General features: G+C 44.5%; 2 protein-coding genes across 3 annotated transcripts in view; both read right to left on the bottom strand.

Moving 5' to 3' along the window:
* LOC129369941 (protein jagged-1) overlaps positions 1 to 18181 on the bottom strand; it is a 51609-nt gene extending 33428 nt beyond the window's left edge. Inside the window, exons 1-2 of the mRNA XM_055045617.1 lie at positions 17447 to 18181; positions 10749 to 11084 (exon numbers count right to left, since the gene is read on the bottom strand). Coding sequence (XP_054901592.1) covers positions 10749 to 11084; positions 17447 to 17575 — 465 coding nt within the window. The 5' untranslated portion in view covers positions 17576 to 18181. The remainder of the gene's footprint in view (positions 1 to 10748; positions 11085 to 17446) is intronic.
* A 4375-nt stretch (positions 18182 to 22556) lies between these two features.
* Positions 22557 to 25412, bottom strand: snrpa (small nuclear ribonucleoprotein polypeptide A). Of its 2 annotated transcripts, none has more exons than XM_055045536.1 (7): positions 25362 to 25412; positions 25000 to 25094; positions 24726 to 24898; positions 24142 to 24303; positions 23912 to 24073; positions 23741 to 23829; positions 22557 to 23058 (listed from the first exon to the last, which is right to left on the bottom strand). In XM_055045536.1, the coding sequence occupies exons 2-7, from the start codon at positions 25070 to 25072 to the stop codon at positions 22899 to 22901; spliced, it is 819 nt and encodes a 272-aa protein (XP_054901511.1). In that variant the 5' UTR covers positions 25073 to 25094; positions 25362 to 25412; the 3' UTR covers positions 22557 to 22898. The 2 variants fall into 2 exon arrangements, with proteins under 2 accessions (XP_054901511.1, XP_054901513.1); XM_055045538.1 differs by having other exon boundaries at positions 25293 to 25386.
* Between the last annotated feature and the right edge of the window lie 211 nt (positions 25413 to 25623).

The raw sequence follows: 25623 nt of genomic DNA, 5'->3' as shown, positions 1-25623 counted from the left end.
ATGCGTATCTAAAATTACATTAATATAGCTCATAGCTAGAGCACTGATCTCCAGAAACAAGAGGCACAATAATTGAAACAGGTGGATTCACAGGCATATCTTTCTGTCTCTAAACACAGACGGTGCTCATATACGTTCATCCTCATCAGAAAACGTGAACAAATGCTGAAAATCTTCTTTTTAAGGTTTTGCTTTTGCAGTAAGTCTGTAACAACCTAACATAACTTTCTAAAAGTTTCCACACTGAAAGAAGAAAACAGGTGAGCCAAATTTCTAAAACAGAGTTAATTTGCAACAAGTAATCAAATTAAGTTTATCCTCATAAATTGATAAGTTTATTAAGTTGTCGCGGTGAACAAACGTAAATATAGTAACTCTGACAAACTTAACTTGATTACATTTAACACATTAACTCATTTTCTTTTAAAGTTGGACCTCCATTCTCTTTTCCAGTTCATTATTTCCTTCTCATAGGCATTATTTATATTATTTGCTCAGTATTTGCTTTAAAACCTTTAGCTTGTAGTATGTTTTATTTACCTCAACATCACAGTAATATAATCATAGTAGACAAAATCGAATATCGATGTGGAAATATTTTGTTTCAGCAACTTTCCGGTGTTTGTCCCTCTTGGATTCCCAGGTTACTTTGCATGAAATAAATGCAGGACAATGTGCGCTACATGAGCTAAGCGCTGTGAATAATTACATGATGGTGATGTCAGCCAATAGCAAACAGATGTGTCAATTGATCAACCAGAGATCATAATTAGCCAATGGATTTGATCGCTGAGCAGGAGGTCAAATCCTGCTGACCTCTGCAGTCCCCTGATCTCAAGAATCTGGCTGTTGACGGGATAGTTTATGTTTCATAACAGGGATCAACAATCGATGGCTTAGAGTTTCTTGTGTCAAGAAGATTTTAGTATAAAGTTCTACCAAGATATTTTTCCACAATCTTTAACTGCCTTTATGCTCAACTTCAACCCTAAACCTAAACATTTCTGTTGAGCCTCACGCAAAAATCAATGAATCAACTCATAGAATGATAAATTAAACTGAGGTCACCTGTTTTCATTCTGATTATTATTACTTTTGGAAAGGCAGTTCTTTTTACAGAAACATCGTATTCTATTTTATTTATGGTTTTGGTTTTAAGTCTGTTTTGTTCCTGTCTTGTTTTTGTTTCTCTTGTGTTTTTTTTTGCAAAGTATTCTTTACAAAATAAAAGTTTTCTAGCAGATAAACTTGCATTATTGTGCCATTATCAACACATTACTTGAAAACGGTCACAAAACAACAATATTATCATTTATCGCAATAATTTCTGGGACAATTTATCGCCCAGCAAAGTCCTTTAGATCGTGACAGATCTGTTTCTCTGCTTGTTTTTGAAAACATCTAACTCTAAACAACAGGATTTTTTCAGCCATTAAAAAGCTCAGAATTGTCTCTTCACATTACAGATGACTTAGAGAAGAATCTGGTTGCATTTTGGATCTTTAAATGTTTGGCTACCGACAAAAACAACCACATTTTAACTTTACCCGAGGCACATAAAAACACAAGCATGTAGGTGCATCATTTCTGTTCGCAGCAAAAAGTAGAAACTTTGAAGAGGAAATTCCCTCAGACTTCTCTTTGTTTCATTTAGCCGCCTCCCTCTCCGTCTGAAAGTCACATTCCCGCGAGGTTAATTGGCCGCGGCCACTTCAGACGCCGTGGAACAACAGAGGCCTCTTGACATGCCGTGCGATGTCAGGCTGTCTCATCCTTATCCTGTCCGCCCATCGGCCCCTGATCCTCCTCCACCTCCTGCTGATTATGATTCTCTCAGCAGAGTGAGTAAGCCGCCATGACACGCGCACTTCCACCCAAAGCACCTGTGCCCTTTTCTCCAAGATCACCGGCAGGCCACCTCCTCCTACTCCTCCTCCGCTCCGTCACTTCCCTCACTTCCTCTTTGCTCACCGTTTCCCCTCCGTTCCGCCGCTCGCGACAACTTTCACACATTATTCCCAGCTCGACCTCCTCCCTCGCATCCTCCATCATAACCCAGGCTAACGCCAAACTCCCTCGCTTCCACAGGAAATCGCCCTTTTCCAGCCGACGGACGCGTCACGTGTAAGAGTCTGCTGAGTGGCATCGCCGTCATTATCCAGAAAACAGTCGGAGGACAACGACGTGTTTGCGCATCCTTAAAGTATAAAAGCCAGAGCTTCAACAATCTGACCCGAACTGGATATGTAAGTTGAAATGTGCGATACTTTATATTTTATCGATTCGACACCAAGTAAGTACAGGGCCCGTATCGTCAATTCTGATACAGATACTTTTTATTTAAGCTGGAGGCATCTTCAAACTGCTGACATTTGTTTGCTATTGTGGTTTTTTTCTTTGACTAATTTTTGGTCAAAACAAGTACAAAACTTTTATAGTTATCTACAGAATACCTTAATCACATGGGAACATAATTTGTGTGACGTTTTCCCAAATAAACAAAGTGTAAAAAAAATATTACCTGAGAGCACGTCAAAACAAATCATTTTTTAGATAGAGCCAAGAAACTGAAATGCAAAAATAAAACGAGATTTAAAGCAAGAATCTGAAACTTAAGTGTTGATTTTACCACATAGTGTTGATTCGATACTGATGCCAACATGATGTCGATGTTATTGATATTTTGGATCAATCAATCTACCCGTATCAATTGATCAGCCTGTTTAGGAACAAGGAGACTTTGAGACTCAAGCAACAAAGAACTGGAAGATGCTGCAAACCTCCTCACAGAGAGGCCAACGTCTCCTGGACCATCAAAGGATAAACGCTGAGGCCGTTAGCCAAAGTGATTTAGAGGAGCTAAGATGTGGCTGTGGAGAACAGTAGTGGCAGCATCATGATGAGGGATGTGCTGGTAAAATTACACAATGTTAAGAGAACAACCTCCAGGTTCCTCAACAGGTGGATTGCTGCAACTTGGAAACAGATGGTGGACCGTAATCCCAAAGTGGACAAAGAAAACAAGCTAACTGTAATATATAAGGAGGAAGGTCTTAACGCTGTCGATCTTCCTCGTTAGTTAGTACATACTGCTAAACATGCTAACGGCAGAGAAACAGCCTACAGTTACAGAAATACTGTTATTCCACTGTCTTCGGCGGCCATGCTAACTAGCCTTAGCAATCAGAACCGCCTCTGCTGACCAGAATCGCAGGGAGAAGAGGGGAGGGTGTGAGTGGCGCATATATTAGCTTGATTGACAGTTGTGCAGTCACGACATGGTGACAGTTTTAACAAACATGAAAAAATCATTTTCATGAGAGTTACACATTGCAGCTTTAACCCAGTTGAAAGTCGGGCCTCGGCGTCAGACCTGGAGACCGAACCTCCACCTCTGACCCGGTGTGGACCAGAGGAACCTCACATCCTGCCCCCATGTTAACATGAGATCCGTGTCCAAACGTAAGCCTCTTCCTGGAACACCAGTCAAGGCCTTGCATGGTTTTTTTATCCACTGTCATAAAAAGCAGCTGAAATGGCATCGTCCAAAACGTTCCCTGCTGCAAGAACACGAGTCCATCAGGCCCGGGGCTGCAGGGGTAAAATCAGCAGTGAGTCATTGTCAAACATTTCTTGCTTAAAATGTTTGCGGTCGGTCCTGTTGAGCTTTGGCAACAAAGGAGACCACAGGGAGAAAAAAAGGCAGGTCCGCTGGGACCTGATCCGGCTGAAGATCTCAGGAGGGCAGCGGCACACAAAACAAAAACAGCGGTTTAAATCTGCGTGTGAGGGCAAAGAACGGGAAGGAGAGACGTGACGGGGTGAAAGACGTCAGGAGAACGGGCCCTGAAAGGAAACTATTGTTTGTAATTACAGCTTTGAGTCCATTTGTACACCTGCGAGCCGCACACAAACGGAGACACTCGCTAATCTCACAATGATCGTGTAAATCAAACTCCTCTCTATTCTCTCTCCCTCTATTTTTTATATAAAGACTCTCGATCCAATTTGCACACAAATGAAATCATTAATGCGCGCCTCCCCAGAGACGTTTACCCTATCTCTAAAAAACACCCACTTCAAATCCTGCTGGAAATTAACCTTTTTGTGTTTGTGTGTGTGTGCGTGTGAGAGCGTGTGTGTGGATCCGGATGCATTCGGTGCATTTGGGTGTGTCTGTGGGAGGCAAATTAAAAGGATTGTGAGGAGAAAAGTGTGTCTGCAGATGTGTATGTTCAGACAGCGGTATCAGCATACATGCAGGTATGCAAGGCTGCACCGGAGAGTCAATTACGTGGGGGGGGGGGAGACAAAAGAGAGGAAAACACAAGCGACACACAGAGGAAGAGTGAAAGAGAAACTCCGGAGGGGAAAGAAAGCTCCGACTATGCTCGTCTACGTTCGTTTCTCTTCAGCGGTTCCTCTCTGCTCGGCTCCCACACAGCAGGAATGTGCAGGTTGCAACAATGGCTGTGTGTCTCCATCACATGCTATGAGAATGAATCAGACCGCCCTCTGTTCAAAACCCGGAGTCTAAAGTGCACTCATTTTATTACTCCAAGCATAATTAGGAAACTCGACTGCGGGTGCTTTCGTTTTCGAAATTTCTCACGTTTACTTTGTATTCTGGCCAATGAAAGTCTCGTCTCCCGCACCTCCTGAACGGCATTGAGGGTTTGGTTTGTTTTATGCGACAGCAGCGAGATGGAAATGTCCGGCAGATGCATTTACAGTCCAATTTGGATATGAAAAGCACTGCAGCTCATACAGAGGGGGGAGCATAATGGGTCAGAGTTGAAATAAATGTGTTATTAGAATTGTAAGACAGAGGCAGAAACCCACTGATGTTTAATATTCTGCTGCTGCCATCCATTCAACGGCTTTGCTATTGTTTACTTTCATAACCAAATTATATAACGGCCAGATGGTCGTTTGTAGAAATGTCCAGCTGGCCAATTGGTGGGCAATAAAGAAAACCTTTTGAAACCTGGATTCCCTCCACTACGTTTCTCACCCTTGACCTCTACAGGAGTCCAGCACACATGGACCTGAGCTGCAGGTGAAACCTTGATGTGACCCTGCAGTAGCATCATAGTGTTCTGGGATTTGTTTGGTTTACAACCAACGAATAAATAAAATCACTAAAAATTGATCAATAAAAGTTTTGGCAAAGAAGTTCATTATTGATTCTTTATGAGGTCATGTCGCGGTCGTTCACTTGGTCGGTGCCAGCTGACTAACTTACGGATCAATCAAAATAAAATAAATAATCGACTGGTTCATCAAATATTAAAATAATCATGAGTTGCAGCCTGATCTACGACTGTTCAGCAAAACGCAGCGACTGCAGAGGAGGGGATACGAATTCAGAGGTTTGAAGAAGGAAGTAATAATAGATGAGCTGAACCTATTAGCTCATTTTACATTCAGAAGCCAAAAACAAAATAAAATAATTTGACTGTTGCTGATAAAGCTTGGAGCAACAGGCTGCAAACAGTGCTGCCTCACATAGACTATCCTGTTGTTAACTGATCAAGAACAGAAGCATTTGAAAGACAGTCAAATATTTAAGACTTGCTTATTTCTATGTCTCAACATCACCATAACTATGAATAAATGCAGACATAAGTTCAATAATTACTACAACAAATTACCGCAAAACGGTCTCAGATTACACCATATGATCAATCAACATGAAGGTGATGAGAGTGAAACGGGACAAGATGTTAGCAATATTTTAATAGGAGGTAAATGTTTGGTGTTCACACATAAAGTGAAAGGTTTCATAAGAATTTCCAGTTCTTGGCGAGAGATGCGGTCCAGACCCAACGGAGAAATAAACCAGATACAAACCATAAACTGTGGTATTCTCTCCATATTTACCAATCGGTCGTATCTTCACAGTTTCTGTTTTTCTTTCCTCTGAACCGTAAAAAGGAACTTAAAGTGCTCTTTTTATTTCATTTCCAGCTCATCTGAAGTCTGACGGAGGCTCAAGTTGAGAAGCTTTTCCCAAGAGGGAAACTTTTACACTCGAACAAACCGGACAGAGTTTGGACATTTTCCCCTCATTCTGCTCGGACACTGTAGCCGCTAATCCCCACCTCCATGCAGAAAACATCAAAAAAGAGAAGAAACGTACTTATCAGATAGATCTGTTGTATCTAGACTCTTCCTTTGGACAATATGCTGCCTTGATTTTGATGTTTTCCAACTGAGAAGATAAATTGTGCAGTTGAGGCTTAGAACAGCCTCCAAACATTTAGCTATGAGAGCTAAATGAAGCCCATTCCAAGTCTCTGCTGTCTGAAAATGTGTTGCAATAATAACTTTAATGACTGTAATATCCATAAGGCTGCTGTGACAGATGAATATTTTTGGGCCATATGTGAGCAATTAAATGTAATTACTTCCTGTTGAAAGCCTCACGACTGAGGGGACGATCCCTGTTTTTAATGCTTGACCTTCTTCCCATGTTTTCAGCACACACACACACACACATGCACACACACACACACACACCCCACACACACACACGCAGACACACACACACACACACCCACACACACCCCCCCACACACACACACAGACACACACACACAGACACACACACATCATGTCACTTAAAATTATCGCAAAAAAACTTATTATGCTGTAGAAAAGGTTCTGACAGTAAATCATATTTCTCAAACACCAGGTGTTTCAGATTAATATCAAAGATGCAAACTGGATTATTTGATGCAAAAACTTTTATTTGTTTTCTTTTATGTTTAAGATACTCAAGAAACACGTCGAAATGTGAACATGATCGCTGTTATTGGCCTGGAGTTCTTTTCCTTCATCGAACTTCATCGGTAATTTCATGAGGTTGAACAACAAACACTCGGGGAAGCTTTCTGTTCTCTCACGCTTCCATTTGAAACAGATCCAGGAACAAACCCTGTGACTCGACGAGAAGCCTGCGTGGTTCACTGCGACGCATTTGCATGATGGCAGCAGTTTGCATGTCGCGGTAAAAAGAAGGAGATTGCATGTACAGCCCACGATCCATTTTCTCATCCCTTGCACTTTCATTAGAAGCAAAATCGTCCGATTCGAGTTATCTTTACGTAGAACTAAAGCCAGCAGATATTTCCTTGAGTTTGGTTTTACATTACCGCAGCGCTGTTGCAATGTTTGGCTTCGTGTCATCACAAACACCTTTATTTATGACGAAGGAGAAGCGGCCAGAGTCTAAAGAACGGGTTTGAAAAGCTATAAGAACACCTGAAGAATCAATAATCAAGCTCTACGTCATCCATAAATGATCAGTATTTCTGTTAAAACTTTTGGATTATCTGAAACATTTTTGACAAAAAAAAACAACAGAAGAAATCTGAAAAGACGTAAATCCTTTTTCACTGCAAAGTATGTGCAATTGACCTCAATAGTTTCACCGCAGCTTCTAAGGGAGGTCCTTTATTCTTCAGTGACTTTAATTAGAATAAGGGACCCAAAAAAATTATCAAAAGCATTTTAAAATCTAGCAGGAAAGCAAAAATAATCAGGCTGTTTCATAACTAAACCCGAAGTATTCCAGCAGCAGACAGTGAGATGAACACAGCTTATCCCTCATAAAGGTAAAAACAAGCGATGTCCTCTGCCAGCCTGCTGCCTCCTTCCACTCACCGTTTATTTGTTTCTGCTCGACAGAAGCTAATTAAGCGCTTTCATGTCAGCTTGCTTTGTTCCTCTCATTGTTTAAAGCAGAGCTAATACCGACAGAGACAGAGCTTCAAGAAATTACTTATGTTATGAAGTCTTTGAGCTTGTCTAATCTCAGCTGAAACAAACAAAAAAAGAAACAGACTGCTGATTGTCTGTTCCTCTGGGGGTCGAGAACAAGTCGCGCTCCTCAGGATCACAGATTTTTTTCCAGGAGGCGACAGAAAAAAAAAAAGAACTAGATTAAAAATAAAATAAAAGTGTAGGATTTAGAAAAGAAAAAAAATCCCAACATGCACTGAGAGCAGCTTGAAGGGGATGACGCCTGGCCTTGATCAACAAATTACAATCGTGCCCACATCCACAAGCAAATGCACATATTTCCCTGGAGAGATTAGAGGAGGGAGGACAGGGAGAGCTCACCTTACCTCATAATGACTCGGCTCACCTGTTGATCCCCTCACCTGGGGCAGGGGGTTTGGGAGATCACCCCCCCTCCCCCCGGCCTCCCTCCGCCCCTCTGCGCCGCCTCAGAGAGATGGCCGGATAAAGCCATCCTTTCAGCTGAGGCTGCCACAGAGCGTCCCGATCAGGGCCCAGCGGCGTGGCCCTGAAACCGATCCAGGTAAGCTTTCTCACGGAGAAACTTTCTCACACTCGCACCTGCCAATCACACACCTCCCCGGAGAGCGGGACGGGGAGGCTGAAGCTCGGCGCTCACGCGGCGTGCATCCAGCACACCCAGATGTAAACGGTACACAGATAAGGGAAGATAATTGGCTCTGGGACAGCGAGTCTCACAGGTAAACGGGCCGATACCGATCACAGGGAGGAAACCCAAGCCGGTCCTGTGCAGCACTCATGTGTGCAGGTGTGTTAAAGGGACAGGGAGCCTTATCCTCATCAGGTGAATCAAACTGTTTTTGGTTCGGAGACTCCGAGACGCTGGAGGAGACATGTCTCCCCACATCACACACGTTTTCACAACATGCTCAGATTAGAGCTTAAACTCTGGAATGCATCGAGACGGGAGCAAACTGAGAAACAATCACAAGGAGAAGAGAGGATGAGAGGGAAGAGGAGGAATCCTTTTAGCCAAAAACTCAAATAAAACCTCTAAAGTCCCGCAGAAAATTATGGATCTGCCAAGTCATTTTAGAGGGATTCTCTTGAGCTTTAAACGAGCATTAGCTGCTAATGGAGTCTGAAAAGGAAGCAGCCTCCGTGTCTTTAATTCACCCAAGCCGTGTTTGTTGGCTCTTTTTTATGTTAATAATGAAAACAGAAGGAAAAAAAGAAATAAAACGTCCGCTGGAGAGGGGAATGAAAGAGCCGAGCCCAATAATCAATACGCCTTTTGGCCACTCTGGTGCTCTGTTTTGTAATTAAATTACTCTTTCATTCAAGGGTGTTCGAGTCCAGCAGCCAGGAGCAGGAAGTTCAAAAGCTCCCCAAAGAACAAAAGTGAAAACATTTGGATGGATGGAGGACAGAGAGAGAAACCGAGGAAACCGGTGGACAGAAAAACCGCAACGAATTGTGATCGGGATGCCGACCACATGTGTACTTTTATTTTATTTTTTTTATTTTTATTTTTTGCAACTACAGCCTACTTTCTCAAGCACAGCCTGAAAAAAGTGTTTTTTGTTTGATCGATCTGGGGGTTTTTTTTCCAAAGTTTTTTTTAATCATCTGGTAAAATTGCTTTTAACAGAAAAAGCTGCACAGAGAACCGCTGAAATATTTAAGTCACACATACTAAAGGTGTACCTTTGTGTTAAGCAGCTGGAACCCCCATTGAAATACCCTACCGATAAATATCAACAAGTCATATCAAAGCAGAGAGTAAACATGCTAATGCCAGCAAATCAATTTCAAGGTTCAGGATTCACCTATTTGTGGATGTTTCTGCGGAACACGTTTCATTGTTTATTATTATTGGAGATATTTGGAGAAGAAAATGCAGCTTGGGACGCTGAAATATGAATTATTTTTGAGTTGGTGAGTACAGCGAATGATCACCATGAGCCTCCACGGCTCTGATTCACTCAAAAGGATGAATATGACCTCTAGTCAGATGATACATGCTGGCAAAATGAAAAGATCATTTTTTTAAAAACCTAAATCTGCTGGAGGGATATTAATAATTGTGAGCCTAACTTCACTTGCTTAATCTGAAATGACTCACATCAGCGTTGGAGACGATTGCGGTCAAGTCCTGCCCAGTTCAAATCAAATCTATTGGCTTCAAGCAAAAAACTTTGCCATCAAAATATTCCTGCTTTCTTGAGAAAATGTTGAGCCGAGCTCATCAAATCATTTGATGATAATTTAGTTCTTTAATTGCCGTCTATTTTTAATTCACCCGCGTGTAAGCATACAGATCAGGAGGCTTATTCAGTTCGGTTTTATGTTTTAAACGCACTGATGATCCCAGTAAGCAGCGGCCATTATTATCACCCCAAGAGGCTCTCAGCAGACGAAAGCTGAGGGTTTCCCAGAATGCATCGAAGCTGACGTGGGGGGCTCTCATCTAGGCGTGATAAATATACTCACTTCAAAAAAAATAAATAAAAAAAATCCAGGCGTGGATGAACAGCCATGATTGTTTCCTGTCACAAAACAGCGACGGCAAAGTGTTTGGACACGTTCAAGGTCAGGAGAAAAAAGAAACCGGGGAGAGGGAGGCGACTAATAAAAGCCAGTGTTTGTGTTTAAATTACAATTTTTTTTTCTTTTCTTTTCTCCCCAGTAATAAAAAGAAAAATAATGGAGTTTCGCTGTGTGCTTCCTAAGAGAAGGCGTCTCTCATAAAGAGACGTTTAGCTGAAACCGGGGAGCTGCGCGATGAAAGCTGCTCTAATGGCTCCCAGTAACAGAAAAGCAACATCATGTGACCTCTGACAGCGAGGGGTTATCATCGCTCCAATCTAGCCTTGGTTCGAGAGGATTGCATTATACTTGAAGCTTAGCCTGTTCCCTTGGTAACCATAGTGGTAGCAAGCACATCCCCCCTCCCCATCCTCCATCCCAGTGGTACTTACTGGCCAGGCATATTTGAAGTGAATGGAGATGTGTCCGTTAGTCCCGTCGTCTCCTCCTCCAGGTTCGTGACCTCGGTGCCGGAGCGACAGGGAGTTTCCGCCCAGGACGGCCGTGGTGCCGAACCCGAAGGTGCAGGCACCCGTGGCCACCACCCGGGCCTGGTACTCCTTGAGGCAGGCGTGGAAGAAGGTGTCGCACTGGTCCCGGGCAGAGCAGCGCTGGCCGCCGCCGCCGCCGCCGGCCTGCAGGTCGCAGCAGTCGCCGGCCTGCAGGAGGCCGTGCGGGTTGTGGAAGTGGCGGATCTGGAGCTCGAACATCCCGGCGGCGCGCGCAGCCTGGACCGGGAGAGAGGGCAGAAAGTAGAGCGATGAGGAGCCGGAAACATGGAAACTCTCAGAAAGAAAGTTGCTCCTCGGAGCTCCGAATCAGCTTTGAGCTCCTTCCCGGCTAAAATCTGACGCGGGCTGACTAAGCAGTGAAGCGTTTTCTGGGTTAGTGTGATTTGTTCAACAAAAGCAGAGGTCCCCCGCGGAGGACCTCTGCTGCAGTGTGCTCTCTAATCACAATGAGAGCTGCTGGTGCTTCAGCTCCCGCTGAGCTTTTGCATCCCGCAGAAGGTTTACACCATTAGAGAAGAGAGTGAGCCTCTGTGCTGTCATATTCACAAACACGCTGCAGCGTTCAAACATGTCTGCCGCCTTGCAGATGTTTTCATAACACTTGAATTTTGCAGCTGCAATTCTCATTTGTCTCTTTAGTCGGGTTTGTGTCGTCGGGTTCCACTGGGAGGTGGAAGGAAAATGATAACTGGGTTTTAAAAATGAAGGCTGGTTTTAACTGCAACTCCTGTTTCGTCCCCATGCTTCTCAGCCTCCATCAGGTTAAACGAGGGAATCAGAGAAGACAGATTCCTGACAAATCTTCAGGTAGATGTAAGTCTGGACTTTGACTAGGCTGCGTGTTTGGGATCGTTGCTCTGCTGGAAGGGGATCCTCTCTGGGTCTCTGGTCCCAAAATGGTTTTCCAAATGGTTTTCCAAAATGGTTTTCCACCAGCATCAGATTTAGACCTATTTATCTTCCCCACAGCATCATGCTGCCACCGCCATGTCTCACACTGCAGATGACGTGTTCAGAGAAATGAGAAGTGATATTTTCCCTCAGGTGCTTGGAAATTTTACAAAGCGAAAAACACACAAAGTATTTTTGTCCAGTTTAAATATCTTCATACACTTGAAATAAGACAAAACTAACTTGCAAGTAACTTTTCAGCAACACAGAAGTTTTTCAGTCAATAATCTCTTAATGTTGTATTTTTTCATAAACACTAAAGAATTATTGACTTAAAACAAGCTCCTATGTCTTGCTGAAAGTCAGTTTTGTCAGGTTTACCCCTGATGGCACCGCATGTTGCACTTTTTCAGGATTTTCTTGGTAAAATAAAAAGTTTTTGGAGGGCATGCACAATTCATGGCTGGATGCTCTCTCTTCCAGCCAGAGAAAAAGAGCGAGAGAAATGAAGGGAGAAGGGGGGGGGAGAAAAAAAGAAAGGAAAAAAAGAAGAAAAGAGAGAGAGGGACATAACTCCGATTCCCACAACTCTGTCTGACCTCTGGAGAGGAAAAAACAAACTTTTCCATCTAAATTATGAACAGACACACCAAACACTCCTGCCATATAATCCTCCAACTGTTTATCTCCCCACTTCCTTTTGTTTGCGTCGTCCCCTTCTTTTTCTTTGCTATGTGCGGCCGCCACTCCCTTTTATTCTTCCCTCATGCCCTCATCCCCAGGGGGAACACTGGATTCTCCTCCTCCTCTTCCTCCTCCTCACTTCTTTCTCAATGCGAAGCAGTGATGCTCCTGTCATTTCTCTCCCGGCGGCGACAATCGGCCGCTCTGCTTTGTGTCCGTCGCCTGGTTCCGTTCTCCTTGCTCGTGGATGAGCAGACGATTCGCACACACACACATACACACACACACACACTCGTTACACAGATGCTGGAGTTAATAAGACCCCCTGAGATTCCCAGAGCAGAGGGGTCAGGTATGTGTGCGTGCGAGAAGGGGGGAAAAGTGTGTGCCTCATTTTTTTTTTTTTTTTTTTGCAAAAATAAACCCGCCATAATCTTGAGTTTGCCAGCGAAGCTCTTGCTGATCCACAGACATCTGATCATCAGAGCCGTGAACCCAAAGAGCCGCTGTGAACCCGATCGGACGCGACGCGGTCCCAAGCCGAGCCAAAATCGGCCCTTTGTTGAAGAGCGAGTGTCCCCCCGCTGCACCCGGGTCCCTGGGAGGGGGCCGGGGCCCGAAGAGAGAAGTGGAGGAGGGCGGGCGGACTTGGCCACATCAAAAGGCCTGCGGAGATACAGTGGTGCTCATCACTCCACATCCTCCTTTCTTCCTCTCCTCCGCTCGCTGCCGGAGCCATTCCCCGCATACCAGCGTTTCAGCGCTCAGTCAGGGCCGAGACAGCGAGACAGAGGGGTCTGAGCCGGGGGCCCCCGGCCCGCTCGGCAGGAGACCCCTTGCACTTAGAGGCGCACGGAAAAAAAGTCCTCCGCCATTGAGAAGACGGGTATTTACGGCTCAGTAATGGAAGTGAGCGTTGAAGGAAGAGGAGGCCTTGAAGCAGGCAGGGCGTAGAGGAGAAACAGGAAAAAACTTAATGGCACAAAGTGGTTTTGCTCCAGTTTCCAGTGTAAATATACCAGTAAACCTGAATATATATATACTGTATATATATCTGCATATAAATATACAAACTAAGTTATGAGTAACTTGTCAGCAAGGTATATGAGCTTGTCTTGTCAATAGTATTGATGAACAAGTTAGTTCCACCAGCAGATTATGTCTTATAAAATGGAACTTTTTCATCAATATTGAGGAATTGTTTACTTAAAATAAGCTCCTGAATTTGCTGAAATGATTCTTAGTAAGATTTTCTTCTTTTGAAGTTCTTCTCTGCCAAATCGCTCGAGTTCAGATCAGACGAAGAGCGTATTTGAACAACAACTTTCAAGTCTTTCCACGGGTGTATCTCAGTCTGGACTTTGACTAGGCCATTAATGTGCTTCGATGGGCTCTCTGACTGTGGGTTTAGAGTTGCCGTTTCTCTGGAAGGTGAACCAGGTGTCAGGATTCAGCGTTCAGCTCCATCTGTGCTCCTATTAATGCTGACCAGCTCAACTGCCTGTACTGTGAATCCCCGCAGCATCATGGCGCCTCCACCATGTTTGCTTGCCCAGGGTGTCGGATTTTACACAATTTAGCAAATGGGAGAAAAAGCACAGCGTTGATCTCCTTCAAATAATCAACAATCACATGGTTTTGTGACGTCAGATTAGTGAAATATGTGCAGATTCATCCTCCCCAGAGTCGCTGAGAGCATAAGAAACGTAAACCACTTTGTGTCCATCTCCAGGCTGGAAAAGTACATTCATGCTTGGATTCCTGGATAGCTCACTGTTCGCTTGTCCTAACAAGACCTCCCCGGATCGCCCGCAGGTTGCTCAGAACGTTTCGGAGAAGCTTCTGACGAAGTTCTCCAAGTTTTCACATGTTGCAGTTTTGCTTAAATCAGTTGCACACACTTCGAAGCAGCTCCAAAGTACTCTTTGGAGTACATCCTGATTTTTGATTCATGGAGCTTCACGTACAACGACTGTGTGATCAGGACCTGCCCTTGGCTGACAGCAGAGCTGAAGAAGAGGAAAAAGCTTCACTTTTGTCGACAACTTGTCATATTTTAAACTTGTTTCCGGAAAATGCTGGTTTAACCGTTTGCTTTGATTGAAGCCCTTTGGGATTTTTGCCTTGAAATTTTCTCATTAATAAAATGTCAATGTTTTCAGAAAGTGCCTTTGTTTCAGCCTTCAGTTTATGCGTAATTTGAATGTTTATCTAAAGGTTCCTGAGGTCCAATTTATCTGCCATTGATCCTAAAAAAAGATTTGCTCCTTTTCTTTCTTTGACATCATCCCGAAACCAAAAATAATTTTTTCTTGTTTAGCTTAAGAGTGTGTTTTCTGCAAATAATCATCCTCCCCCCACTTAAATTCAAAAGAAGAAGCGTCTGATAATTAAATTACGTGAGAGCAGAATGAAAAAACTTGATTCTCATTCGTTTTTCTCAGACTGTTTGAGCAAATTTACTCCAAATGAACTTCAAAGACGTGCAGCTTTGATCTGCTCTCCAGCCATTTTCTGCGGACCATGACTGCACAGTGTGCTGCTTCGTATGCTCTATTAATAAACATATCGCAGAGTAGATGAGACAGGAGGGACTGCTTTGTCTGATGAATCGCAAGTTCTGATCCTTCCTTTCTTTCCCCGGCGTTATAATAAAGGGGCAAAAACAGCTGCAGAGGATCCTGACTCTGCAGTGTCAGGAGCAAGAAGAAGAAGAAGAAGAAGAAGTGTGTTGTTGCTCAGCTGTGAAGGGGGCTGCAGAGGTGCAGAGCTGCCCCATGTTCAACATTCACACGCCCCAGAGTTGATTGGCCTGTGGCCCTGCGCTCCACACACTCTCACACACCCAGAAACGCAGACGCTGTTTGTGAGCTCAGCGCTCGGAGTAAAGGAAAAAATGTGCCACACACACACTCTCACTCACACACACACACACACACACACTGAGGAGCACCTCTGTGTCTGGTGGGTCCTGTCACACATCACAGCTGTCCTGTCAGCAACGCGGCGCAAAAGGTGCAAGGATGATCATTTTTCTCCCCCCTCTCTCTCACAGGGGAAAAAAGAATAAAACAACCAAGTTTTGTGCCACTCAATTCCTGGAGAATGTCAAGAAAAAGACGAGAAACACCAAACCAGATCTGCAAATGCGCTGTGCCTCGCTGAGGTACTTACACCCTGTGAACGTTGTCGTTATTTAACACCACAGATTTCAACGTGCTTGTGTTAAGACTCGGGCGTGTGAGACGAGTCTGAAAAGTGTGCGACGCATTTGCATTCAGCCACTCTGAGTCAGATCGGAGCTTCATCTCTTAACACAGACTCCATTAGATTCACGTCTGGACTTTGACTAGGGCATCCCGACCGAAATGCGCTTTGAGCTATGACTGAAGCGATCAATCGCAACGAATCGATTGCTGAGCTAATCGGCAACCAGTTTAGTCGTCGATTAATCGCTGATTGTTTCCTGACAGAACAACATAATGAGAGCAGCAATTCAGCCAAAAGCTGTACAAAATATAAACATTTTGCATCTAGAGTAAAAAAAAGGTAATAATTGTCTTGCTTGTTACACCTAAAACTCTTTGAGTAGGTTAGTTTTAGCTTCATCTGGTTCTAATTTTTAAAAGAAAATCTCCCATTAAGCACCTTTTGCTATGCAAATACAAATCAATTAATCAAAAAATAACAATCAGCAGATCATCCCGACGCTGTATTGATGTTAAGTCAAGACTTTTACACCATCCAAAGTATTTTGGAGCTGCAGATGCTCAAGTGAACACATAAGGAATGTTAGGTTATTGAATTTTCTTCTTTAAAAAAAGGAATTTAATTATTTGTTTATTTGGGTATTTTTGATATATTCCTAATATTGCGTTAAAAAGGCTTGCGTAGAGCCACATGAAAAATCTGCAGAAGGAGTCCATTTTGAAATCAATTTAATCTATTCATCATCAGGATAAGCAATTGAATATCCGTGCTAAGAAGAAGCAAACCTCTCAGCATGACGCTGCCACCACCATGCTTCACTGTGAGGCCAAAGAGCTCAACCTTTGCTCTCGCCAACTTGTTTCCTGTGTCTCCCACGGCTTGCAGCAAACCACAGAACGTTGTTTATGTGGATCATTTTGAAGAGCACACCGCCAGCAGACTGTCCCACCTGAGCTGCAGGTCTTTCCAACTCCTCCGGAGGCAAGTCCAGAGGTCTTACTTGCCTCTGAACAATCCCCACCTCACCCGGCCTGTCAGCTCAGTCTTTGCAGGTCTGCGGCTGAGGACCACTGATTGTTTTCCTCCCACCGTCACCATTACGCACAGCCGTCGCAGTCAGTGGAATTGCGCACATGCAGCTGTTTGGCGCGAAGGAGGGTCAGGATCTGGGATTTGTCCGCTTCGTGTGCAGAGAAACACGCGGTGGAGGTGAAGAGCTCCTTTCTGAGGCGGTGAGCTGCACGCCGGAGGGGGTGTGGTGGGTGTAATTAAGGTGTTATTTCTGCTCCGTTACGCAGAAAGAATTCATCAAATTACTCCAGAAATGAGAAACGCTTTGTTTGGAATATAAACCATCAAATTATTATTATTATTATTTTTATTTTATTTTTTTTTAAGACCGATCATACATATGCTCTGGTTAAAAAACGCAAAAGAAAAATAAAACCTTGAAAAAAATAACATTTTTTGCACATTGTTAAATTGAACGATTTGTGTTTTTATTATGATTATTATTATTTCAGATCGATTAGTCTTATAACTACAATCAGGCTCTGCTGATAGCAGGCACAGCAGCGGGCTGAGACAACAGGTGGGCGCATCGCCATGGGAGCAGAAAGAGGGGAGCACAAAGCCGAGCTGGCGCGTGGACTTTATGGGTGGCTATTTCCACTCAGGTGTTCTCTTAAAACACACACACACACACACGCGCGCGCGCACCGAACTGCATTGGCAGGTCAGCCTCGGGGCTTTGAGGGCGCGTCGCCCGAAATAGCACTTAATCGTTTGCTCACCCGCGGCTGCAGCGTCAGGACGGCCAGAAGAATCGCGGCCGGCAGCAGGTGGAGGCGCGCCCTCCGGAGCGTTCCGCCTCCGCTTCCAGGATCCATGGGAGTTCTCCCGTGCGCTCTGGTGCTCTCCATCCCCACGTCCAGGGAACTGGAAAGAACTGGAACAGAACCCTGTGCGCTCCGGCGCTGGTGGTGGCACTCCTCTCTCTCTTTTCCTCTCCCTCTCTCTCTTTCTCCTCCTCCTGCGTCTCCTATGCGCGCAGGTCTCCTCTCCCTCAGACACAAACCCTCAAACTTCCGCAAGGCAACTTCATCCCGTCTAGAGAACTGGAACCCGTCGTGACCCCCCTTCTCCCCACACAACCCCCTGTCCCAGCTACTGCGCCCCAGCGAGCCCACCAGCCCGCATTTGCGCTCACCTCGCCAGCGCCTCCTGTCTAGATGTCAGCGCGCAAATCCACATAGTTCACAGGAACACTCTCCTTTTCCTGCCGCCACCTGCGCTAAGAGGATTTCAGGGTCCAATCTGCCCGCTCACTTGACCTGAACTCTCATCTCAATTAGATGACACCCTCTCTTCATCTCCGCCGTCCGTTTTCCGGGCTTGTTCCACCGGGCAGAAATGACAAAAGAAGCCGATTCTTCAGGAAGAAATGCTCATCATCCACAGCGCGCAGCGAATAAAAGTTGCATCTCTGCAGCGGGATTGCTCCTCTCTCTCTCTCTCTCTCTCTCTCTCTCTCTCTCTCTCTGCAGACTTCTCATGCAAGCGGCTGCACGGCTGTTGTGGTTTGTGAACCCGATCTGGAAGGGGCAGAGTCAGTGTGGGAAACAATGAGAGAGAGAGAGAGAGAGAGAGAGAGAGAGAAGGAGAGAGAGAGAGAGAGAGAAGCAAAGGGTGTGTCCTGAGGCAGGGAATATCCTTGTTTCAGTCGGGATGGTCTCCAGAGCGCAGCAGAGCGCTCTCCTCTCTCCTCGTTGCCCCGCGGCCCACTTCGCTCTTTTTGTCACGTTTACACGTGGGATCACGGGCGATTCGCTTCACGGATCTGCTTGAGTTTCCCCTCCACCTTTTGTCGACACCTCCCTGGTTTCTGTCCTCCAGTTCCCACCCCCACCCCCTCCAATTAGCCGCAGTCGCAGCAGCTGTCTGAGTTTGGATAGACTCTAAAAAGAGAGGAGACCTTCAAACTGAACCCACTCTACAGGAAAAGAGACTCTTCTGCTGATCTAATAAGAAAATGCTTACAGAAAGGAAAAAAACATGCATTGCATGAGGAGGAAGGGCTGTCCACCCAGTGTGGCATGACCAAGGGGGCGTCAAGTCCACTCATCCATTTGACTAAATCCGTCAAGGTGGGATTAATGCTCCTTTTTGCTCTCTCCGCGTTTTTGTCAAACGACTGATCAACGAGGAAGTAAAAGACAGCTCCAGGCTTAAAGTTTTTTTAGATGTGCCACTTGTCCAACATTCATGACTGAAATGGCTTCACGCCTCTTCTTCTCTATGTGGACATGTTCTCCAGAGTCCAGCTAATGACCTGATTATCTGATTCTGGTGTGTTGCAGCAGATGTACATCTAAAAGCCCTCAGGGACTGGAGTTCAACAGTCGTGGCCTTGTATTATGCCACATAAGGGAGGCCTGAAGTGCATTGAGGAGAGTCGGGTCAGGGAAGCGGTGGTGACGTACGGTTGGTGCAACCAGCCAATCCTAGAATTTAAAAGCCAAACAGGAACCAGAACCCATTTCCGATGAGAAGACGATGAAAATCAAAAATGCTGTAAGAGTTGAATCTGATGCACTTCCTCGGTGAACAACAGGGTCGCTACGCTGAGCTCAACAGCGCAGCGATGAGCGATTGCTGAAGTTGTTGCTGGAAAACAATGATTCGGTTCAGTCGCAGTTTTTGATGTGAGCAAAATGCCCCAAGAAAACAAGTCAGCAAACCGCGGCACTTTATTGAAACTGGGATGATTCGATGTTCCCATTCCTTCCATCCGTCCACCCATCGTCTCACGCTGCAGGCTTATCCCTGGTGAGGTTGAGAGGGTTGCTGATCTCCAGGTGGCACCAGGGGTCACACTGTGGGCAGGATGGGTAAATAATTTGTTTCAAGGAACCTGGACTGATTAAATACTGTTCTATTCATTCGTCCATCCAAACTCCCAAAGTGATCCGCTGCTCCAGACCTGCCCATCGTCTCAAAAGGTCAGCGACCCCACAAAGGCGGCTAACTTTGACACGTTGTGACCAGAAGCTTATGACCCATACTTCAGAACCACAGAGTGACATTAGAAATGTAGACAGATGGATTGTTAGCTGTGTCTCCTTCCTCCGCCAGGAGACACAGTAGCATTGTGTCCACAGTTCTGCATCAGAGCCCAACGCAGACACTCTGTCCTACTGTATGTCTTGAAAGAGACAAGAAGGGAGTTGAGCTAAAGACTCACCTGCAGCTCAGAAGAATAAATCTTTTTTCACTCAAAGACTTTCATTTTTGGAAACGTCTCCTGTGGTCCCATGAAGGAAGCAAAGTATCGGCGATGGCAGAATCGTGTTGACTCACTGTTTTGTGAACTTCCCAAAAGAACATCGTGTGGAAATTATGCCGCAACTCATCTCAAGACGTCGATCAGGGAGAAAAGGCTAGAGAGCTAATCTCGGATCAGAGCATTTCGCAGGTGGTTACGGATGGGACAGCTAATATCAGTTCTTCTTATGAGCTGGACACACAAAAAATGTTGTTTTCCACAGAGTGGGTTTGCTTTGGGTGTGTGCAGCACACACAGCGCCTCCATGGACAGAGAGACTCCACCTGCAGCCTGCTGCTTCCCTCTGCTCACACATGGACACTGGTGATTAAACTTGTTCCGACAGCTGCAGCTGTATCCTGCTGTTCGCATGCAGCTGCTGAACGGAGCCGCCGGGCTCCCCTATAACCGGCTGAGCGCATAAATATAAAAGGGAGTTGTGGAGTGTGAAGGCATCTTTTGAACATTGGCACCCGTCACATGGCATATTTTCCACATCTGACCTCCAGTGTGCGTGTCCTGTTGGACTCGAGACCTCCACACAATGTTCCTTCTTCATCGGAGGGCCATCTAATGAGATTCTGGCTCCCTCGTCCCTCCTCCTCCTCTTCCTCCTTCATCTTAAGGTCCATCACGGGGCCGTTGCCTCGAGAAGCTTCCCTGACGACCGCTGGTGTTTCCGCAGCTTGGCGCTCTGCGCTGACCCCGGGAGCGGAACAGAGGCCTCTTGAGGAGAGCCTTGATTTGCATACGAGGAGCCGCGACACGCAGGCATGAGCTGAATGAGTAAAACACATTCCTGTTTTTTTTCTTTTTTTTAACAGGTTCTAGTTGATGTGCGTGTCTCACCTTGGCGAAAATAATCACCAAAACATGTAGACTTTATGATATAAATTTGAACGCTTTAAGTTGTGCAACTGGCGCCATCTTGTGGCCACTGGGAGGCTTTAAGCGATGAACGGTTTGGACTTCCTGATGGCAAGAAGGGCAACTAGTCAGTTTTCCTCAAATATTCACAGTTCTCTATTATCTACATTGTTTATGTTTAGTTTAAGGAATTAAAAAGCTAATTCCACTCTGAACTGGTTGCATAAATTAACTCCCTTAAGAAAATAACTTAAGACGATTTCTGATACGTTTTCTTGGAAGTTAGACCTTGGACATCTACACACTTCAGCCTTATCATCAATGGAGCATGTAACTCTGATTTGTTTACTTCCAGCATCTCCTTGCTCAACATGCATTTCTCTCTGTATGAGAAAATCCAGGGGGAAAATGACCACATATCAGTTGAGCACACCAGAATATCTGAAAGGCACAAAATGAAGTTTTTGGGGTGGTCTAGTTAAAGTCCTGCCCAGTTAAGACGCTGTGGTGTCACCTCAAACAGGACGCTGGTTCTCTTGAAATCCTCCTATGTGGCTGAAAGAGCGGATGTGAACGACTCATTAACTGATTCTTGCAAACTGCTACCAAAAGTGGCGGAACCAAGTTCAGGGGGGCAAATACTGTTGCCCGCGAAACTGCCCCCCTAACCCTTCAAAGAGGCCCAGTTCGGTTTTGATTGAGTCATGTCCTTAATAATTGAAATGATCTTAAAATTGCACTTTTTTTGATCGGAACTCATCTGACGATCCAGAAAGTGACCAGAAAACACACCATCAGTAGAAAGAGGCGGAGTTTGTTTTGCTCTTTCCTGAAGCTTTGAACAAAACTCAACGTTCTGCAGTGACAACTGGGAATCTCTAATGTTCTTGACTTTTCGCTAAGCTAACCTGAAAACCGACAAGCAGCTTCAACCCCCACTGCACTCACAACACAAAGATTTTTCCTCTGCTGAGAGGGCAGCCATGTTTCCAGGACCAACCTCACCCCCACACCACCCCATACACACACACACACACACACATATACACACACGGCTCCCTGGTGGCTAAGGTCAGCGCTTTCTCAAGGCAAAATAAGAGGGTGTGGAAAGACTTGGGGAAACACCAGAACAATGTGAATTTTTGTGTGTACTTAGTCGGTCTGACCTGCAGACAATTACCCAGGGCACAGTTTCCACAACAGGAAGGCCCTGTGTGAGGAGAGCAAAGAGCGAAATTAGTTCTTTTCAGGCCTAACTCACACGTCACTCCTGCCTGATGCTCATGAATCCGGCTTTTGAGACGAAGAGGAGGTCTTTACCGGTTTGTAATTACACTGCAAAGCTGAGAGGATGGCTTCTAATCAGGGAAATGAATTAAAGGTGTTCTGTAATCGTTATCTTTTCACGCAATCATTGATGTTTCCCTCAATGTGATGACTTTTTAAAATAAAGCATTCTGAAGCTGAAGGTAGGTCTTTTGTGAGTTTTCCTCAAGAAATGCCATAAATGACTTAAATTTTTTACTGAGATTTCAGAGCTCAGAGCTCATTTTCCTAAAAAGTGAGCTGCATATGAATTAGACCTTTGGAAAACGATTATGCAAATAATAGCGAATCAGAAATGCATAAACATCAATGAATGAGGGGCCAAAGGCTGAAATGGAAATCAGTCATAAACAAACTTGTTCTGAAAGACTCACAGACAACAAGCGTTACATAAAGTCACCTCTTTTAATAAAAAAAAGAAAAAGCTCCAGGTACAATGTCTGGTTGCCCAGACTCTGGGTGCAATGCTTTAACAGTTTATAAAAACAAATGTCAAGTTGCGGATTCAACAGCAGAATAAGTCTGTAATCAAAATTCGCAGCTTTTATTGTGTCGTTTACCAACGAGTGTTTTCTGCCTGGGAAGTGTTGAAACTCAGCAACTTGACATTTAAACGCATACTTACATGGCAATCCTCGAAGAGGGGAAAGTGCCCTCAAATCAGCAACATTCTTATAAAAAGATAAAAAGGGCTGAGAGCATTTGAACCCCGGGCCTGCAGGGAGGGGTCACTTCTTAGCGAAAGAGATCTTCATGGCGTTCGTCTGCGTGATCTTGAAGCCCTGCAGGGCGTCTCGCGCCGCGCCGGCCTGGACTTCGTTTTCGAACTCCACGAAGGCGATGTCGTGGCGACCGGGAACCAATCGCACCTCTTTGAAGCCGGGGAACCTGAAGAAACACGAGCAGTCAGGTTCTGCCTTCATGGAGACAAACTTTTAAACACGAAAAACACTAGAGAGGCAGCAATTTTAAAAATTAAGAAAAGAAAGATAAAAGTGTAGATGGGGTATCAGTAACAATGTGCTTGATCTATAAGTGCAGATCTATTCAGTCTAATTCTACGCTGAATGCTCTGAGCGACTTCATTCTTTATTATTTGTTTGACATTAAAGACAGAATTTCTAATTGCTCTTTCTGAACCATTTGAAAAGTTTGCTGCAGTTTATTTTCGCATGTTTGACCAAGTTAATAAACCTTTTGTGTTTATCATTTTATTATTTACTTTACATTGTCTGCTATCCTCCTTGCTGAACAAATTAAAGTTGTTTTTACATCCTGGACCAAGCTTCCAAAGCTATTGGTGTAACTCTGTACTGGGGCATAGTTATCAAATACATTTGTAATACATTGTAAAGACGTAAGTGCGTCTTTGTTTAATAAAAGAAACTATTTAAGTAAATTCTGCTGTTTTTCTGAATGAGGATTGGCTGAAACCAGTGAAGCCGATTCTCATACAGCTCTGATTTAGTTTGGAAAAATACCAAATGCATTCAGAAATTGGACAAACACACAGAGACATACGTGCACACATACACAAATAAATAAATAAATAAATAGAGATGGTACTCACTGGTTGAACAGCATGGAGAGCATGAGCTCGTTCGTCTCCTCTGGCAGGTTTGTGAGGAAGAGGATGTGATTGGGGGGATTTTCTGAAACCTGCGAGGAAAGCCCATCATTTCAACTCTACCCATCAATGAGAGTCAGACGGCTTTAACTGAGGAACACTCGGAAACACTACCTGCTGGGCCATCTGTCCAGGCATCATCTGACCAGGAGCAATGGCCCCTGGCATCTGGCCGGGGGCCATTCCAGGTGGGGGCATCATGCCGGGAGGGGGCATGAACGGCGGCTGACCTGGAATGTGCAACATCCGTGGAGCCTGGCTCATAGGAGGCATTCCCTGCAGACAGCAATCAGCTTAAAATGCATCCTCACTGATTCCGCAGCGGCAGTCAGAGCTCCACTCACCGGCATGGCTGCAGGGACTCCAGCCACCATGGCTGCTGCTGCTTTCTTACTTATGCCCGGTTCAGGCTTGGGCTTCTTCTTCTCCTTTTTACGGTCTCGTTCCACGTAGGTCCCCTTCATCTTCGCTATGATGTCGGAGTCTGTCTTGGCGTACTGGATACGCTGCAAAAGATAGAAACACGAATTGCTTAAAACAGAAAACAGACACAGCACAAAGTTTAATATCAGGAACATTTAGCCTTTACTTATATGTATCTAGCAACCCAAACCAGGGATTAGAACAAACTTAGAATGCAGAAGAAAAAAAAACTACCTTTGCAACTACTTTTTAGACCAAAAGATACTTACACTTATCTAACCAAATCAACTTTATTAGATTCTTTTTCTTCTTCTTTTGCATATTTTTTTTTTACATAAATAAAATGACCTTGCCTACCAAACCTCGCCTTTTCTTTACATCCCATCAGCACGCAACTAACCTGAGCACTATTTGGTGAAAGCACCGTTAAGAACTAATCTGGGTTAAAAACCAAAACAATTAAAAATACAGACTTTTGCTGTTGTTCAGTGTTTAATTAACCTACCATGGGTTTGTCGTAGAAGGGAAAGCCCTGCATGGACCTCAAGGCGTTGGAGGCGCTGTTGATCTCTTTAAATATAACAAAGGCCTGGCCCTTCATCTTCAAGTTCCGTGCTACCAGAATGTCCAGAATTTGGCCAAACTGCGAGAAGATGGCATAAAGCGACTTTTTCAGCTCTGCGTAGACGGGGAGAAAACGAAATCGGATGTGAGTTTACGTCAAAATAAAATCGAGTTGTGGACAGTATGCGACCTGGACGGGTTGTATAGAACCTCACCGTCTTTCTTGATTTTCTCATTCAGGTTGTTGATGTAGATGGTGTGATTAGGACGAACCTCCGGCGTGGTCATGTTAAAGTCTATTTCAAATCACCTGGAGCAAAACAAAACAGCTTTAAGCAATCTGAAGGAACCGAAGCTAACCGCGGTTAGCAAACAGCCATTCAGCACGTACAGCCTGTTAGCTGTACTTGCTAGGTCAACGGTTTCAGCAGAACAAATCAAACTAAATGAAATAATTACTTACTGGGGTTTTAAAAAAAACGCATTTATAACATAAGTCTATAAATACCTTGGATGGAGACTTAACAACCCCCGAAATACGGCGAAACAGTTAATCTAAATGCAGACGAGCTCTCACCTCGATATGATGAATGAAAGCCCCGGTTTTCTCAAATCACGTTTATCTTCTCGCGGGAACAATAAAAAAATATTTCTTCTTCTGTGTCATTTTTCAGAGATTGGGAACCAAAGATGTGGTGCGCTACTGCCTATAACTGGCCTGGAGTGTGAACTAGAATGTCGCTTATACCAAAGAAGCAAACGAAATGAAATAAAATGAAAAATACTCATGTCATAATACAAATGTGTTAATGTTCGAAACCAAAATAAAATAATGAAAC

The sequence above is a fragment of the Poeciliopsis prolifica genome, unplaced genomic scaffold (genome assembly GCF_027474105.1).
Source record: "Poeciliopsis prolifica strain line A6 unplaced genomic scaffold, Auburn_PproV2 SCAFFOLD022, whole genome shotgun sequence".
Lineage (NCBI taxonomy): Eukaryota > Metazoa > Chordata > Actinopteri > Cyprinodontiformes > Poeciliidae > Poeciliopsis > Poeciliopsis prolifica.
Note: the sequence above shows the minus strand (reverse complement) of the source record. Positions and strands in the feature narration are given on the sequence as shown.